At 42.3% G+C, this 18,098-nt stretch overlaps 1 protein-coding gene and 1 long non-coding RNA gene across 5 annotated transcripts; one reads left to right on the forward strand and one right to left on the reverse strand.

The window, feature by feature from the left end:
• The first annotated feature begins 79 nt into the window (after window positions 1-79).
• On the forward strand, window positions 80-11,772 carry aldh3b2 (aldehyde dehydrogenase 3 family, member B2). Its single transcript, XM_055918938.1, has 10 exons — window positions 80-412; window positions 3,757-3,952; window positions 8,166-8,276; window positions 8,756-8,876; window positions 9,010-9,095; window positions 9,194-9,275; window positions 9,393-9,785; window positions 10,038-10,204; window positions 10,291-10,390; window positions 10,872-11,772. Exons 1-10 carry the CDS (start codon window positions 339-341, stop codon window positions 11,069-11,071), a joined length of 1,530 nt encoding a protein of 509 aa, XP_055774913.1. The 5' UTR covers window positions 80-338; the 3' UTR covers window positions 11,072-11,772.
• Window positions 5,106-18,057, reverse strand: LOC129853186 (uncharacterized). Of its 4 annotated transcripts, none has more exons than XR_008759094.1 (5): window positions 17,762-18,057; window positions 17,593-17,679; window positions 17,327-17,395; window positions 15,128-17,221; window positions 5,106-11,884 (listed from the first exon to the last, which is right to left on the reverse strand). It is a non-coding gene; the product is annotated as an uncharacterized LOC129853186 (long non-coding RNA). The 4 variants fall into 4 exon arrangements; XR_008759096.1 differs by having other exon boundaries at window positions 15,128-15,187; window positions 17,125-17,395; XR_008759095.1 differs by having other exon boundaries at window positions 15,128-17,395; window positions 17,916-18,057.
• Between the last annotated feature and the right edge of the window lie 41 nt (window positions 18,058-18,098).

An 18,098-nucleotide genomic window follows, 5' to 3' on the forward strand; every position in this document is an offset into this window, starting at 1 on the left:
CTTCAGGAATCAAGCCATGCTTTTCTTCAGGAGAAGTTGTATAGTGCAGATAGGTATTTATATATTAAATAATGAAATAGCAGCTGTGTAGAACAGGTTATGTCATGGATTCGTGTGTCAGTTCTCTATTTATTAAATTTCTATCTGCAAAGTCCAGATCGTTTCCTTGCTATCTGGGATCCTTGGGACGTCCCTACCCCGTTGAAATTTAAAATAGTTAACCTGGTTGGAGGATTCCAGATTTCCTGCTTATTCCCTCCGGATTCCGGGAATACTCCAGGTACTATATTGAAATTAGCGGAATTTTGTAACTATGGTTTAGGGTGGGGGACATCCCAATGATTCCAGATAGCACTAACCCTCCCTTACTAGGCTATAGCGACGTATGTCAGTCGACTCAAGTTTGGGTCAGGTGAGCATGAATTTCAATGCGTCCTCTTTATACACTTTTAAAAAAGTAGTTTTTAACGTTCATTGCATATCTAAAACCATGAGTACTCCAACGCGCTGGTTCAAAGCATTGCGGAGGTAAATTGGCTACATTAAAACTAGTCAGACTCATCCCAGATCGCTGTCTAAATTCACTTGAATCACTTTGGTAGTAACACGCATTGTTTTATTGATTTACTTTTGTTGCTCGAACTTAATGTATATTGTTAAACTTTGTTCATCTTTGAGATCAATATTACTTATCTTTCAGAAAGTTTATGTGACAGGTTTGAACAACTTCATTTCTTCATCGCTTTTCTTTGATTATCTTTTGCCTTGTCTGATTGGTTGCCTGGAAACCCGACGGCAGAAATTAGTGTTTGAATCAGGAACTGTTCATCTCGCCCCCTTTACAAGCCAGCATGTTATAAAAGTACTTTACCGGTTATGTGAGACAATATATCCACAGGGAAGTATAATTACATGTTGGTAGTGCATTCAGATTTCGATCACCTGAAGCATGCACATAACCATGTGCGTCAGTTTGGCAAATTTGCACGGTTCTGCACATGTATTTGTATCGCATGCTTCAGGTGATATAAATCTAAACGCTCTACCAGCGCTTTGAAAAAAGAATAATTATACTTTCCTGTGGATATATTGTCTCACATTCCTACCGCCCAAAGGACCAAACTCCCTGAATGGTCCTTGGGACGTCCCTACCCCGTTGAAATTTAAAATGGTTAACCTGGTTGAAGAATTCCAGATTTCGTGTTTATTTCGGGAAATTCAGGGAATATATTGAAATTAGCGGAATTTTGTAACCATGGTTATGGTTTAGGGTGGGGGACATCCCAATGAATCCAGATAGCACTAACCCTCCGTTATAGGCTACTGCGCACGCCCGAAGACGTATGTCAGACGACTCAAGTTTGGGTCAGGTGAGCCTGAATTTCAATGCGTCCTCTTTATACACTTCAAAAAGTAGTTTAATGATCATTGCATCTCAAACCTCCAACGCGCGTACTCCAACGTTCTGGTTCAAAGCATTGCGGAGGTAAATTGCCTACATTGTTATTATTAATCTTATTATTATTGTATTTTTATTTAACTAGGCAAGCCAGTTAAGAACACATTCTTATTTACAATGAAGGCATACCCGGGCCTAACCCAGACGACACTGGGCCAATTGTACGCCGCCCTATGGGACTCCCAATCACGGTCGGTTGTGATACATCCTGGAATCGAACCAGGGTCTGTAGTGACGCCTCTAGCACTGAGATGCAGTGCCTTACACCGCTGTGCCACTCCGGAGCCGATTAAAACTAGTCAGACGCATCCCAAATCGCTGTCTAAATTCACTTGAATCACTTTGGTAGTAATACGCATTAATGTTTTATTAATTTACGTTTGTTGCTCAAACTTAATGTATATTGTTAAACTTTGTTCATATTTGAGATCAATATTACTTATCTTCATGTGACAGGTTTGAACAACTTCATTACTCATTTCTTTGATTGATTCTCTTTTGCGTTGTCTGATTGGTTGCCTGGAAACCCGACGTCTATGTGGGCAGAAATGAGTGTTTGAGTCAGGAAATGTTTCTCTCACCACCTATACAAGCCAGAATGTTATAAAAGTATATTTAAATGTACTTTACTGGTTGTCTATGTGGTTGGTCCTTTTGGTGGCAGAAAAGTATAGTTACATGCTGATGGTGCATTTGGATTTCTATCACCTGAAGCACAGAAGCATGTAAACATGAACATGTGCACCAGCTTGGCAAGTATGCATGCCTCTCCAGTAAGTATCCATCCTTCTCCAGCATGTATTTGTATCGCATGCTTCAGGTGATCGAAACGCTCTACAAGCGCTTTGAAAACCTTCCTGTGGATATATTGTCTCACATTCCTACCGCCCAAAGGACCAACTGCAAGGACAACCGGTAAAGTACATTTTAAAATATGATTTTATTCACCATTCTGACTTGTTGCGGTCATGAGAGGAAACATTCCTGATTCAAAAACTAATTTCTGCCCGATGTAGAGTTAAATGCAATTCAACAGGTTTCCAGGCAACTGGGGTTTTAAAAATATGGATACTGCCCATGAGGGGCTGTAATCTGTTTGGCACACACTTTTCACCAGGCTTATACACTACATGGCCAAACGTATGTGGACACCCCTTCAAATTAGTCACTGACAGGTAATTTTTATTTTTTATTTTTTTAAACTTTATTTAACTAGACAAGTCAGTTAAGAACAAATTCTTATTTTCAATGACTGCCTAGGAACAGTGGGTTAACTGCCTTGTTCAGGGGCAGAACAACATATTTTTACCTTGTCACCTCGGGGATACGATCTTGCAACCTTTCGGTTACTAGTCTAACACTCTAACCACTAGGCTACCTGCCGCCCCGTATGAAACCGAGCACAAAGCCATGCAATCTCAATAGACAAATATTGGAAGTAGAATGGCCTTACTGTAGAGCTCAGTGACTTTCAACGTGGCACTGTCATCGGATGCCACCTGTTCAACAAGTCAGTTGGTGAAATTTCTGTCCTGCAAGAGCTGCCCTGGTCAACTGTAAGTGCTGTTATTGTGAAGTGGAAATGTCTAGGAGGAACAATGGCTCAGCCGCGAAGTGGTAGACCACACAAGCTCAAAGTATGGAACCGCCGAGTGCCGAATCGCATAGCGCATACAAATCATCTGTCCTCGGTTGCAACACTCACTACCGAGTTCCAAACTGCTGCTCGAAGCAACATCGGCACAAGAACTGTTCGTTGGGAGCTTCATGAACTGGGTTTCCGTGGCCGAGCAGCTGCACACAAGCCTAAGATCACCTTGCGCACTGCCAAGCAAAGCTCCCCGCTATTGGACTCTGGAGCAGTGGAAACGCGTTCTCTGGAGTGAATCACGCTTCACCATCTGGCAGTCCAACGGACAAATCTGTGTTTGGATGCCAGGAGAACATTACCTGCCCCAATGCAAAGTGCCAATTGTAAAGATTGGTGGAGGAATAATAGTCTTGTCGAGATCTGTGTGGAAGAACTTGACTGGCCTGCACAGAGCCCTGGCCTCAACTCCATGTAACACCTTTGGGAGGAATTGGAACGGCGACTGCGAGCCAGGCCTTATCGCCCAACATCAGTGCCCAATCTCACTAATGCTCTTGTGGCTGAATGGAAGCAATGTTCCAACATCTCGTGGAAAGCCTTCCCTGCAGAAGGTGTACTGAATATGATTTGATCTAGAATACTAACTACAATACTTGTTTCCTTTACACATAGGAATACACTGGCTTTTGTCTGACATGTGTTTCAGGAACAGGCTGGAGGAGCCCTGCATGAAGACCCGTCTTTTAGAGTGTATGGAGCTGCTGAAAAGGGCCAGAGCTGCCTTCCAAGCTGGCCGCGCATTTGACGAGAGCTTCAGACAGGTCCAACTGGAAGCCCTAGTGCGCATGTTGGTGGAACACGAGTGTGACTTTGTGGATGCACTTGGGAGGGACCTCCATAAGGTGGGTGTACAGAGGTTATACTCCAGATGGAGAATAATAATAATTTAATTTAATCTAATAATTTCTCCATAGTTTAGTAGGAGCTGAAGAGGTTGACAAGATGCAGACCAGTACATAATAACAATATACAGCGTATTCGGAAAGTATTCATACCTCTTCACTTTTTCCACATTTTGTTACGTTACAGCCTTATTCTAAAATTAACTAAATCGTTTTTCTCTCTCAATCTACACACAATACCCCATAATGACAAAGTAAAAACAGGTTTATATACACTGAACAAAAATATAAATGCAACATGAAACATGGGACCAACACTTTACATGAGCTGAAATAAAAGGTCCCAGAAAAGCTTCTTTCTCTCAAATGTTTTCAAACATTTGTTTACATCTCTGTTAGTGAGCATTTCTTCTTTCCACGACAATCCATCCACTTGACAGGTGTGGCATATCAAGGATCTGATTAGACAGCATGATCATTACACAGGGGCACCTTGTGCTGGGGACAGTAAAAGGTCACTCTAAAATGTCCAGTTTTGCCACACAACACAATGCTACAGATGTTTTTGAGGGAGCGTGCAATTGGCATGTTGACTGCAGGAATTTCCACCAGAGCTGTTGCCAGATAATTTTATGTTTATTTCATTACCATAAGTCGCCTCCAACATCGTTTTAGAGAATTTGGCAGTACGTCCAACCGGCCTCACAACTGCAGACCACATGTATGGTGTCATGTGGGCGAGCGGTTATCTGATGTCACGGTTGTGAACGTAGTGCCCCATGGTGGCGATGGGGTTATGGTATGGGCAGGCATAAGCTACAGACAAAGGACACAATAGCATTTCATCGATGGCAATTTGAATGCACAGAAATAACATGACTAGATCCTGAGGCCCCCTGTGAGACCATTTCTTCTAAGGCAGTGGTTCCTACTTTTTATAGTCCCGTACCCCTTCAAACATTCAACCTCCAGCTTCGTACCCCCTCTAGCACCAGGGTCAGCGCACTGTCAAATATAGTTTTTTTGCCATCATTGTAAGCCTGCCACACACACTATACTATACATTTATTAAACATAAGAATGAGTGTGAGTTTGTCACAACCCTGCTCGTGGGAAGTGACAAAGAGCTCTTATAGGACGAGGACACACATAATAATACATTTTGCTCTTTTATTTAACCATCTTACATATAAAACCTTTATTTGTTCATCAAATTGTGAATAGCTCACCACAGGTTAATGAGAAGGGTGTGCTTGAAAGGATGCACATAACTCTGCAATGTTGGGTTGTATTGGAGAGAGTCTCAGTCTTAAATAATTTCCCACACACAGTCTGTGCCTGTATTTAGTTTTCATGCTAGTGAGGGCCGAGAATCCACTATCACATAGGTACTTGGTTGTAAAGGGCATCAGTGTCTTAACAGTGTGACTTGCCAAGGCAGGATACTCTGACCGCAGTCCAATCCAGAAATCTGGCAGTGGCTTCTGATTAAATTACATTTTCACAGAACCGCTTGATGCAATTTCGATGAGGCTCTCTTGTTCAGATATCGGTAAGTGGGCTGGAGGCAGGGCATGAAAGGGATAACGATTCCAGTTGTTTGTGTCATCTGTTTTGGGAAAGTACCTGCGTAATTGCGCATCAAACTCACTCGTTTGCACACACAAAATCATACAATGATGGAAAGACCTGTGTGTTGTCCTTGTTAATGCAGACAGAGAAGAACTCAAACTTCTTAATCATAGCCTCAATTTAGTCCCGCACATTGAATATAGTTGCGGAGAGTCCCTGTAATCCTAGATTCAGATCATTCAGGCGAGAAAAAACATCACCCAGAGACCAGTCGTGTGAGAAACTCGTCATCATGCAAGTGGTCAGACGAGAAAATAATGATTAGTAAAAAGAACTTTAAGCTCATTTAAATAAAAAAAAAACATGTCAATACTTTGCCCCTTGATAACCAGCACACTACTGTATGTTGTAAAAGTGTTACATGGTCGCTGCCCATATCATTGCATAGTGCAGAAAATACACACGCGTTCAGGGGCCTTGCCTTTAACAAGTTAACTATTTTCACTGTAGTGTCCAAAACGTCTTTCAAGCGGTCAGGCATTCCCTTGGCAGCAAGAGCCTCTTGGTGGATGCTGCAGTGTACCCATTTTTTTTTTGTCTTTTCCCCCAGCATTGTCCCTGCCATATTTGCGGCAGAAGGAAGAATTAAGCACTCCACAATAGTATGGGGCTTGCCTGTCCTAGCCACTCGGTAGCTCACCACCATATAAGACCCTTCTAGCCCCTTCTTATTAATTAGTTGCATTTATGCACGTCTTACTACTCAAAAGTTGTCTTAATTCTCTTTGGCTGCATCAGATTCCCAACTGTCAGTGTCCATGCTAGCTGGGCTACCTGTATTTTACATTGTTGTTATTTCGCTGATCACTAGATGGTTTAATTTTATTTTTGGCAGTGAAACTAGGCTAATCAGGTGAGGGGGGGGGAGAAACTCACCCAAATGTATAGCCCGTTGGAAAATATAAATGGACTGTGAAAATGTGAAGAAAAATACATTTTTATTTGGCGTACCCCCGACGGCATTGCGCATACCCCTGGGAATACCTGTTTTAAGGTATCTGTGACTAACAAATACATGTCTGTATTCCGAGTCATGTGAAATCCATAGATTAGGGTGTAATGAATTTATTTCAATTGTCTGATTTCCCTCATATGAACTGTAACTCAGTAAAATCTTTGAAATTGTTGCATTTTGTTCTATATAATGTATATGTGTGTGTATATACACTACCGGTCAAAAGTTTTAGAACACCTACTCGTTCAAGGGTTTTTATTTTTACGATTAGAATAATAGTGAAGACATCAAAACTATGAAATAACACACATGGAATCTTGTAGTAACCAAAAAAATGTCAAACAAATCTAAATATATTTTATATTTGAGTTTCTTCAAATAGCCTTTTCCTTGATGACAGCTTTGCACACTTGGCATTCTCTCAACCAGCTTAACCTGGAATGCTTTTCCAACAGTCTTGAAGGACTTCCCACATATGCTGAGTGCTTGTTGGCTGCTTTTCCTTCACTCTGCCTGTCCGACTCATCCCAAACCATCTCAATTGGGTTGCGGTCGGGGGATTGTGGAGGCCAGGTCATCTGATGCAGCACTCCATCACTCTCCTTCTTGTTAAAATAGCCCTTACACAGCCTGGAGGTGTGTTGGGTCATTGTCCTGTTGAAAAACCAACGATAGTCCCACTAAGCCCAACCCAGATGGGATGGCGTACCGCTGCAGAATGCTGTGGTAGCCATGCTGGTTAAGTGGGCCTTGAATTCTAAATATATCACTGACTGTGTCACCAGCAAAGCATCCCCACACCATCACACCTTTTCCTCCATGCTTCACGGTGGGAACCACACACGCAGAGATAATCCATTCACCTACTCTGCGTCTCACAAAGACACGGCGGGTGGAACCAAAAATCTCCAATTTGGACTCATCAGACCAAAGGACCGATTTCCACCGGTCTAATGTCCATTGCTTGTGTTTCTTGGCCCAAGCAAGTCTCTTCTTCTTATTGGTGTCCTTTAGTAGTGGATTCTTTGCAGCAATTTGACCATGAAGGCCTGATTCTGAACAGTTGAATTTGAGATGTGGCTGTTACTTGAACTCTGAAGCATTTATTTGGGCTGAAATGTCTGAGGCTGGTAACTCTAATGAACTCTGGGTCTTCCATTCCTGTGGCAGTCATCATGAGAGCCAGTTTCATAACGCTTGATGGTTTTTGTGACTGAAAATTCTTCAAATTTTTCGTATTTACTGACTTAAAGTAATGATGGACTGTCGTTTTTGTCTTTGCTTATTTGAGCTGTTCTTTTTTAGTTACTACATGATTCCATGCGTTATTTCATAGTTTTGATGTCTTCACTATTATTCTACAATGTAGAAAAGAGTAAAAATAAAAACCCCTGAGTAGGTGTTCTAAAGCTGTTGACACGTGTGTGTATATCACCTTTATTACTCCCAGTGATTTTATTAGGGAATCCACATTCCTGAAGGCACACATTGGTTCCCCAATAAATCAGTCTGGCATTTTATAATGTTTATCTTCAAGGTAATCAGTAGTGTAAACAAACCGGCTACCATCAAGGCCTTATTTCAAATGTTCTGTCCGAGACTTGAGCGTTTGTGGTGTTTTGCCAGCCGCGGTTTGAGACGGTAGTTTCTGAACTGATACTGGTGAAGAACGAGGCTCTTCATGCCATCAACAACCTCAAGAAGTGGATGGAGCCGCAACAGGTGGAGAGGAACCTGGTAAGACTGTTGCAGGGTGCCCTGTGTGTGTTTTCTGAATACTGGGTCGTGTTCAGTTGGGAGAAACATTTTGAAATGGAGTGAAACGGGGAGGTACTACTACCTGAATTTGTCCAGTAACAACACAGTTTTTTGTTTTCTGTTGCATAACCTTTTGCTATGTATGAGGGTGGGTTAGTTGGACTTTGTAGGAATACACAAGTTTTAAAGCCACTTAAAATATGATTGTTGGATCATCAATTAGTTAAATTGTCTTTGAGAGAACGGGCTGTCTCTCAGCTACAAAGCAATATATTGTGCTGAACTTGTCAAAACAGCTTAGAATAGTCTGGGTGCCAGTCTGTTTTTGCTCTATTTCCAACTTCTTATGGAATTGTCATGCCAAACAGTGACTATGCATGTAGTATCTGTGACTCATGAGTTTTCCATTGGCTGGGTAATGTGAGCTCCTCCCCTCTGCCTTCTTCTGATTGGTGCAGACCACCACATTGGATGAGTGCCTGGTGGTGTTTGAGCCACTGGGGGTGGTGCTGATTGTGGGGGCCTGGTGTAGCCCTGTTCAGCTCTGTCTGGTACCCCTGGTTGGGGCCATTGCCGCAGGTAACAATACACTGTCACTATAGGCTTTAGGGCATTTAAGTGTCACACACTCAAACACAATGCTCATCCATTTGCATTCAATACTGAAAGTTGCTTGCCAATTGTTGTACTGTTGTATCTGTTTGTTCTTTAGGGAACTGTGTGATCCTCAACCCCTCAGAATGTAGTTCTCACACATCGGAGCTGCTACACCATCTCATACCGTCATACCTGGACAATGTGAGTTGAATTCAATGTTACACAGGTGGCTGTTTTGGTGACTTGTCATATAAGTGAGTATACCTTTTAACCTACAAACATTCCTGCTCTTTTCAAAGGAGTGTTACCATGTGACCCTTGCAGGGGTGAATGACCTGACTGAAATAGTGGACCTCAAATTTGATCATGTCTTCTTCACAGGTAAAAAAGGTTCTGATTTAAAATGTCACCATTGCCTTATCTGAATTTTGCGCCCTAATCTTTGTTGTATCAGAAGTCATGTGTGCTCTGTGTATGAGGTAATAATGGTTCCCCTAGGAAACCGTGGGGATGGGGGCAGAGTGGCACAGGCAGCAGCCCGCACCCTCACACCCGTCACCCTGGTCTTGAGCGGTGGTAAGAACCCCTGCTACGTGGACCAGCAGTGTGACATCACCACCACGGCACGACGCATCACCTGGGCGCGCTTCCATAATGCTGGGCAGAGTATGGTAGCACCCGACTACGTCCTGTGCCATGCCGAGGTCAAAACACAGCTGCTCCAGGCCTTGCGCTGCTGCCTCCTGCAGTTCTATGGTTCAGACCCCCAGGAGTCAAGGAGCTTTGGCCGCATTGTGAACCTGGAGAACTTACACCGCACCACGGACCCGCTGCGGAAGTCTGGCAAGGTGGCTGTAGGAGGCCAAGTGAATGAAGCAGATAAATACATTGGTAAATGAATGAGGAAGGAAGTTTTGAAGAGATTCTAAGGCCTGGTTTCCTTGACGAAGATTAAGCCTAGTCCTGCGCAAATAGCATGCTCAACAGAGAATCTCCATTGAAAGTGCTCTTCAGTTCGGGATTAGGCTTAATTGGTGTCCAGGAAACTATTCCTACATGTATATGCACCTGATTTACAGTCTGTGTACTACACCACAGTATTTGTATATAATGACTTTTGTTTATATATTTGTTTGTGTGAAGCACCAACCATTCTGTGCGATGTGATCGACTCGGACCCTATCATGCAGCAGGAGGTTTTCGGCCCCGTTCTGCCCATTCTGACCGTCAACAGCATAGATGAGGCAATCTCCTTCATCAGTCGTCGAGAGAAGCCTCTCTGTGTGTACGCTTACTCTAGCAACAGCAAGGTGACTGGCACAAGCTTACACACACAATTAATGTGTACACATACAATATATGCTGGCTGTCATGCCTCTTTCTGCTTCCCGTGCAGGTAATCTCAAGGCTAATGAGTGAGACCTCAAGTGGGAGCTTCTGCTCCAATGACAGTGTCCTGCAGAGCCTAATGGTGGTCCTGCCTTTTGGGGGAGTAGGTAGGTTTGAGAACGGTCTGCCTGGGTCAGATTACTGCCTCAGGTCTTCAACCCTTCTCAGTACAGAGACCTGGGTCATGTTCAGTAGGACATGCTGTAATAAAATGTTTTGCAGTAGAAATCTGTTCTTATTGAACAAAGTATTAAAAACAAACATGCTATTGACAGGTGAAAGCTAAGATCCGTTATTGATGTCACTTGTTAAATTCACTTAAATCAGTGTGGATGGAGGGGACAGGTTAAAGAAGGATTTTTAAGCCTTGGTAATAGGATTGTGTGCAATTCAGAGGGTGAAGGGGCAAGACAAAAAATGTAACGGTATGGTGGTACAGTAGTTGCCTGGCGCACCGGTTTGTGTCGAACAGCATCTCCCTTAAAAAAAAAAAAAGATTCCATAATAAGGTCTGAAAAGGCAGCACCATAGTGAATGAATAAATATATTATATTAACCCTCCCATATTTGGTTAACTCTACTTGACAGGTGCCAGTGGGATGGGTTCCTACCATGGGCGCTACAGCTTTGACACCTTCTCACACCGGAAATCATGCCTGCTCAGAAACACTTGCATCGAGTGTGTCACCTACCTGCGCTACCCACCATATGAGGAACGCAATCTGTCACTTATGACCTGGGCAAGTAGCCTTTCCCAGAAGAGCCAGGGCTGGTGCCAGATACTGTGACTGTGTGCGAGTTGGAAGATGGAGACCTTTTTACAACACTGAGCCGGGCTGAGCTCTACTGTACTGGCTTGATTACACATCCACCAAAGCTGTTGAAACCATGCTGTAAAGCCCAGTGTGAAAAGAGGATATCTGGACCTACAGTACATTCTGAGGACCGGTTGTGATAGTTCTCCAATATGACAATATATTCAGCACTTTACATTTGATGTAGAACATGATGCTAATGCAGTGACTATGATCAGCAAGTTTATTTACTGCAGCATGGCATGATAGCCCATCAGTATAAATATTGTATCTATGGGACATTTTAAGCTATTCATCCAGTGCTCTCTGAAATACTTTATAAAGAAGCTTCTTGTGACCCAACCTGTGACATTTAAATACAACAATGTACATTGTGTGCTTCCAACACAGGATTATAACTTGCTCACTTCATTACAAAATTCGAATTCTTTATTCGGTATTATCCTACTGTCACAGGTTATTGTTGTAGCAGTTTCCACATTTCATTAAAAGCAACGTGCCACTCAGTATGTTAAGGTTTAGCCTCCAGCAAAGTCGAACTTGGATTCTAGTCTTTATTTGAAATTTAGGGGCAGTTCCATTACGAGATATTCAAGCTTAGACCATCAATCTGTCTTTTACATATGCCAATGATGAATTCAACCCTTAAACAGAATAAATGTTGTTTCAAAGTTCCCCAGTCTGTTCATTCATGTGTAGATTTGTCACTCAGGTCTTTTGTAGAGTTTCTCCTCACCTTATTTCATGGCTGTGTACCTGGCCACTGTAAACAGGTAGTCATTCAATCTGTGGGAAAACGTGAGGTGAATGTTCCTCAGCTAGAGCGCACCACATTCTAAAATGTGCATACCAGGAACATAGTGGCTTGCGAAAGTATTCAACCCCTTGGCATTTTTCCTATTTTGTTGCCTTACAACCTGGAATTAAATAAATTTTTGGGAGGGGGTTTATCATTTGATTTACACAACATGCCTACCACTTTGAATATGTTTTATTGTGAAACAAACATGACAAATTAAACTTGAGCGTGCATAACTATTCACCGCCTCAAAGTCAACACTTTGTAGAGCCACCTTTTGCAGTAATTACAGCTGCAAGTCTCTTGGTGTAGGTCTCTATAAGCTTGGCACATCTAGCCACTGGGATTTTTGCCCATTCTTCAAGGCAAAACTGCTCCAGCTCCTTCAAGTTGGATGGGTTCTGCTGGTGTACAGCAATCTTTAAGTCATACCACAGATTCTCAACTCGTTTGAGGTCTGGGCTTTGACTAGGCCATTCCAACACATTTAAATGTTTCCCCTTAAACCACTCGAGTGTTGCTTTAGCAGTATGCTTAGGATCATTGTCCTGCTGGAAAGTGAACCTTCATCCCAGTCTCAAATCTCTAGAAGACAAACAGGTTTCCCTCAATACTTTCCCTTTATTTAGCACCATCCTTCATTCCTTCAATTCTGACCAGTTTTCCAGTTCCTGCTGATGGAAAAACATCCCCACAGCATGATACTGCCACCACAATGGGGATGGTGTTCTCGGGGTGACGGGTTAGTGCCACACATAGCATTTTCCTTGATGGCCAAAAGCAACATTTTAGTTTCATCTGACCAGAGTGCCTTCTTCCATATGTTTGGGGAGTCTCCAACATGCCTTTTGGCGAACACCAAACGTGTTTGCTTAATTATTTTTATTGGGCAATGGCTTTTATCTGGCCACTCTTCCGTAAAGCTCAGCTCTGTGGAGTGTACGGCTTAAAGTGGCCCTATGGACAGATACTCCAATTCCAAGACATATGCAGCTCCTTCAGGGTTATCTTTGATCTCTGTTGCCTCTGATTAATGTCCCCCTTGCCTGGTCCATGAGTTTTGGTGGGTGGCCCTTTTGGCAGGTTTGTTGTGGTGCCATATTATTTCCATTTTTTAATAATGGATTTAATGGTGCTCTGTGGGATGTTCAAAGTTTGGGATATTTTTTTATAACCCAACCCTGATCTGTACTTCTCCACAACTTTGTCCCTGACCTGTTTGGAGAGCTCCTTGGTCTTCATGGTGCCCCTTGCTTAGTGGTGTTGCAGACTCTGGGGCCTTTCAGAACAGGTAAAGTTGAAGTCGAAAGTTTACATAAACTAGTTTTAATTACTCCAACCTAAGTGTTTCAACCACTCCACAAATTTATTGTAAACAAACTAGTTTTGGCAAGTCGGTTAGGACATCTACTTTGTGCATGACACAAGTAATATTTCCAACAATTGTATACAGACAGATTATTTCACTGTATCACAATTCCAGTGGGTTAGAAGTTTACATACGCTAAGTTGACTGTGCCTTTAAACAGCTTGGAAAATTCCAGAAAATGTCATGGCTTTAGAAGCTTCTGATTGACATAATTTGAGTCAGTTGGAGGTGTACCTGTGGATGTATTTCAAGGCCTACCTTCAAACTCAGTGCCTCTTTGCTTGACATCATGGGGAAATCAGCCAAGACCTCAGAAAAAAATGGTAGATCTCCACAAGTCTGGTTCATACTTGGGAGCAATTTCCAAACGCCTGAAGGTACCACGTTCATCTGTACAAACAATAGTACGCAAGTATAAACACCATGGGACCACGCAGCTGTCATACCGCTCAGGAAGGAGTGGTGTTCTGTCTCCTAGAGATTAATGTACTTTGGTGCGAAAAGTGCAAATCAATCCCAGAACGACAGCAAAGGACCTTGTGAAGATGCTGGGGGAAACCGGTACTAAAGTATCTATATCCACAGTAAAACGAGTCCTATATCGACATAACCTGAAAGGCTGCTCAGCAAGGAAGAAGCCACTGCTCCAAAACCACCATAAAAAAAGCCAGACTACGGTTTGCAACTGCACATGGGGACAAAGATCGTACTTTTTTGAGAAATCTCCTCTGGTCTGATGAAACAAAAATAGACTTGTTTGGCCATAACGACCATCGTTATGTTTGGAGGAAAAATGGGGACGCTTGCAAGCCGAAGAACACCATCCCAACCGTGAAGCACGGGGGTGGCAGCACCCGTTGGGGTGCTTTGCTGAAGGAGGGTCTGGTGCACTTCACAAAATAGATGGATGGCATCATGAGTCAGGAAAATTATGTGGATATATTGAAGCAACATCTCAAGACATCAGTCAGGAAGTTAAAGCTTGGTCGCAAATTAGTCTTCCAAATGGACAATGACCCCAAGCATACTTCCAAAGTTGTGGCAACATGGCTTAAGGACAACAAAGTCAAGGTATTGGAGTGGCCATCACAAAGCCCTGACCTTAATCCAACAGAACATTTGTGGGCAGAACTGAAAAAGCATGTGCGGGAAAGGAGGCCTACAAACCTGACTCAGTTACACCAGCTCTGTCAGGAGGAATGGGCCAAAATTCACCCAACTTATTGTGGGAAGCTTGTGGAAGGATGCCTGAAACGTTTGACCCAAGTTAAACAATTTAAAGGAAATGCTACCAAATACTAATTGAGTGTATGTAAACTTCTGACCCATTGGGAATGTGATGAAAGAAAAGCTGAAAGAAATAATTCTCTCTAGTATTATTCTGACATTTCACATAATTAAAATAAAGTGGTGATCCTAACTGAATTTTCACTTGGATTAAATGTCAGGAATTGTGAAAAACTGAATTTAAATGTATTTGGCTAAGGTGTATGTAAACTTCCGACTTCAACTGTATATATATATATATTTGTACACTCAGATCATGTGACACAGATTGTACACAGCTGGACTTTATTTAACTAATTATGTGGAGGTAATTGAAGGTAATTGGTTGCACCAGATCTTATTTAGGGGCTTCATAGCAAAGGGGGTGAATACATATTCACACACCACTTTTCCATTTTTATTTTGTAGAATTTTTTTAACAAATTCTTTTTTAAATTTTACTTAACCAATTTTGACTATTTTGTGTATGTCCATTACATGAAATCCAAATAAAAATAATTTTAAATTACAGGTTGTAATGCAACAAAATAGGAAAAATGCCAAGGGGGATGAATACTTTTGCAAGGCACTGTACCTGTTCAAAACTGTGGCAACATCAGGATCGGCCTCACCTGACCGCACTATAGGGGAAACACTGAACAAATAAGACAGTGTTATAGTTAATATGGCTGTTTCTGGGACAATGTTCAGGATGACTGTTTTACAGTGGTTGGTCTGAACAACCATATGATTAGCTCAAATTGACCTGCATTCTGCTCGGCGACACACTGTCCGTGCTATGTGGAGGGCTGCACTGCTCTTTCCTACAGACTATGTAACCGGACAGACAAGTTAAGAGACCACATTAAACCAATATGCATAGATGTATTCACCAACAAAGGGACCTAATAAATAATGCATCATTGGATAGTAAATGTCAATATACATGTATTGAGGTGCTTTAAACATGGATTAACATATCAAAACCTCATCTGATGTAGGTCCCGTGTGGCTCAGTCGGTAGAGCATGGCGCTTGCAACGCCAGGGTTGTGGGTTCAATTCCCACGGGGGACCAGGGTTCAATTCCCATGGGGGGACCAGGATGAATATGTATGAACTTTCCAATTTGTAAGTCGCTCTGGATAAGAGCGTCTGCTAAATGACTTAAATGTTAAATGTAAATGTGTTACCTGGAAGTACGCTAAGACTATTTGGAATTTGAACCTGTAAACCGATCATCAATACTTCCACATCACCTTATAAATGTTCAATTCTCGGGCCAACTCTTTTCTCTGTATATATCAATGATGTCGCTCTTGCTGCTGTTGAATCTCTGATCCACCTCTACGCAGACGACACCATTCTGTATACATCTGGCCCATCTTAGGATACTGCTAACAGACCTCCAAACGAGCTTCAACGCCATACAACACTCCTTCGTGGCCTCCAACTGCTTTTAAATGCTAGTAAAACTAAGTGCATGCTCTTCAACCGATTGCTGCACGCACCCTCCTGCCCGACTAGCATCACTACTCTGGACGGTTCTGACCTAGAATAAGTGGACAACTACAAATACCTAGGTGTCTGGTTAGACTGTAAACTCTCCTTCCAGACTCACATTAAGCATCTCTAATCCAAAATTAAATCTAGAATCGGCTTCCTATTTCGCAACAAAGCCTCCTTCACTCATGCCGCCAAACATACCCTCGTAAAACTGACTATCCTACCGATCCTTGACTTCGGCGATGTCATTTACAAAATAGCCCCCAACACTCTACTCAGCAAATTGGATGCAGTCTATCACAGTGCCATCTGTTTTGTCACCAAAGCCCAATATACTACCCACCACTGCGACCTGTATGCTCTCGTTGGCTGGCCCTCACTACATATCCGTCTCCAAACCCACTGGCTCCAGGTCATCTATGAGTCTTCGCTAGGTAAAGCCCCGCCTTATCTCAGCTCACTGGTCACCATAGCAACACCCAGTAGCACGCGCTCCAGCATATATATTGCATGGTCATCCCCAAAGCCAACACTTCCTTTGGCTGCCTTTCCTTCCAGTTCTCTGCTGCCAATGACTGGAACGAATTGCAAAAATCTCTGAAGCTGGAGTCTTATATCTCCCTCTCTAATTTTAAGCATCAGCTGTCAGAGCAGCTTACCGATCACTGTACCTGTACACAGACAATCTGTAAATAGTACACCCAACTACCTCCTCCCCATATTATTACTTACCCTCTTGCACCAGTATCTCTACTTGCACATCATCATCTGCACATCTATCACTCCAGTATTAATGCTAAATTGTAATTATTTTCACCTCTATGGCCTATTTATTGCCTACCTCCCTACTCGTCTACATTTGCACACACTGTACATAGATTTTTCAATTTTTCTTTTTTGTGTTATTGACTGTATGTTTGTTTATGTGCAACTCTGTGTTGTTTTTGTCGCACTGCTTTGCTTTATCTTTGCCAGGTCGCAGTTGTAAATGAGAACTTGTTCTCAACTGGCCTACCTGGTAAAATAAAGGTGAAATAAAAAATTAAAATAAAGAAATGAAAGAAGTTTCATCCAGAGTGGGTGCTTACAGGTAATATAAAGTTTGTCAGTGGTGGCAGCTCCTCTGTGAATGGTCGAGACAGCTTTCCAGGTCTGCCACTGGCTGGGAACTGAACTTGCTTTTCTCTGTTGGATAGAGTGAGATAAGAGTATGAATAGAATGAGAATGCCACTGGCTGGGCTGAGCTGTGTGTAATGATTCTACAAAAGGATTTGCAGAAATATATTTACTTATCTTTCTCTTGCAGGTGACAGAGGTGTGGCAATGTTGGATCCCACATCTTGTAAGACACACTGAATCTGTAGGGTTAGGCAGGTAAGCACTGAGTAAAATATAACATATGTTCATCATTACTCTCCAAAAATTAACTGAATAAGTTCAAACTCAGACCTTGTCCAGCTGATCTGTGAAGTATGACCTTTGTCGATGCAAAACACAAGACCTTGAATATGTCACAAAGCATAATACCCAATAGAAGGAAAGGACATCACATTACCCTATTGCTGATGACAGCTCATCTGTTGTTCCCAATGCTTCAAACACATGATCTTCCTTGGGCCTTCTCTCTCCAGTGTAGAGAAACCTTTGGCAATGACAAGATGATGAGCAAAGCTTTCTTTGATGAAATGACCATATGATGTGCAATGACTTGCTTGAATATTCACCTTCATCGCCCGTTTTTGTGTATATTTTGGGTATGCTGCTGTCTAGCTTTGTGCTGACAGTGGTGTTAAATGTGTGTCAAATCTAGCTAACTTGTTACCAAACAAGATACAATATTGTAGCATTAAAAGCGAGTTATACTATACAGCTAACTACCTTATTTTTGATCCAAATGATGTCTGTCCAATTCACAGTTAGACATGTTACTGTTGTTTGGATACACCGTAGGTAAGATGTCTTTGTAATCATTGTAATCATGTTTAAATAAAATAAAAACGCTCCTTGTGCCTCTTGTCTATCGGTGGCATCCGTATGTTAGTGGGCTGAACTAATCTGATC

The sequence above is a fragment of the Salvelinus fontinalis genome, chromosome 4, assembly GCF_029448725.1.
Source record: "Salvelinus fontinalis isolate EN_2023a chromosome 4, ASM2944872v1, whole genome shotgun sequence".
Classification (NCBI taxonomy): domain Eukaryota; kingdom Metazoa; phylum Chordata; class Actinopteri; order Salmoniformes; family Salmonidae; genus Salvelinus; species Salvelinus fontinalis.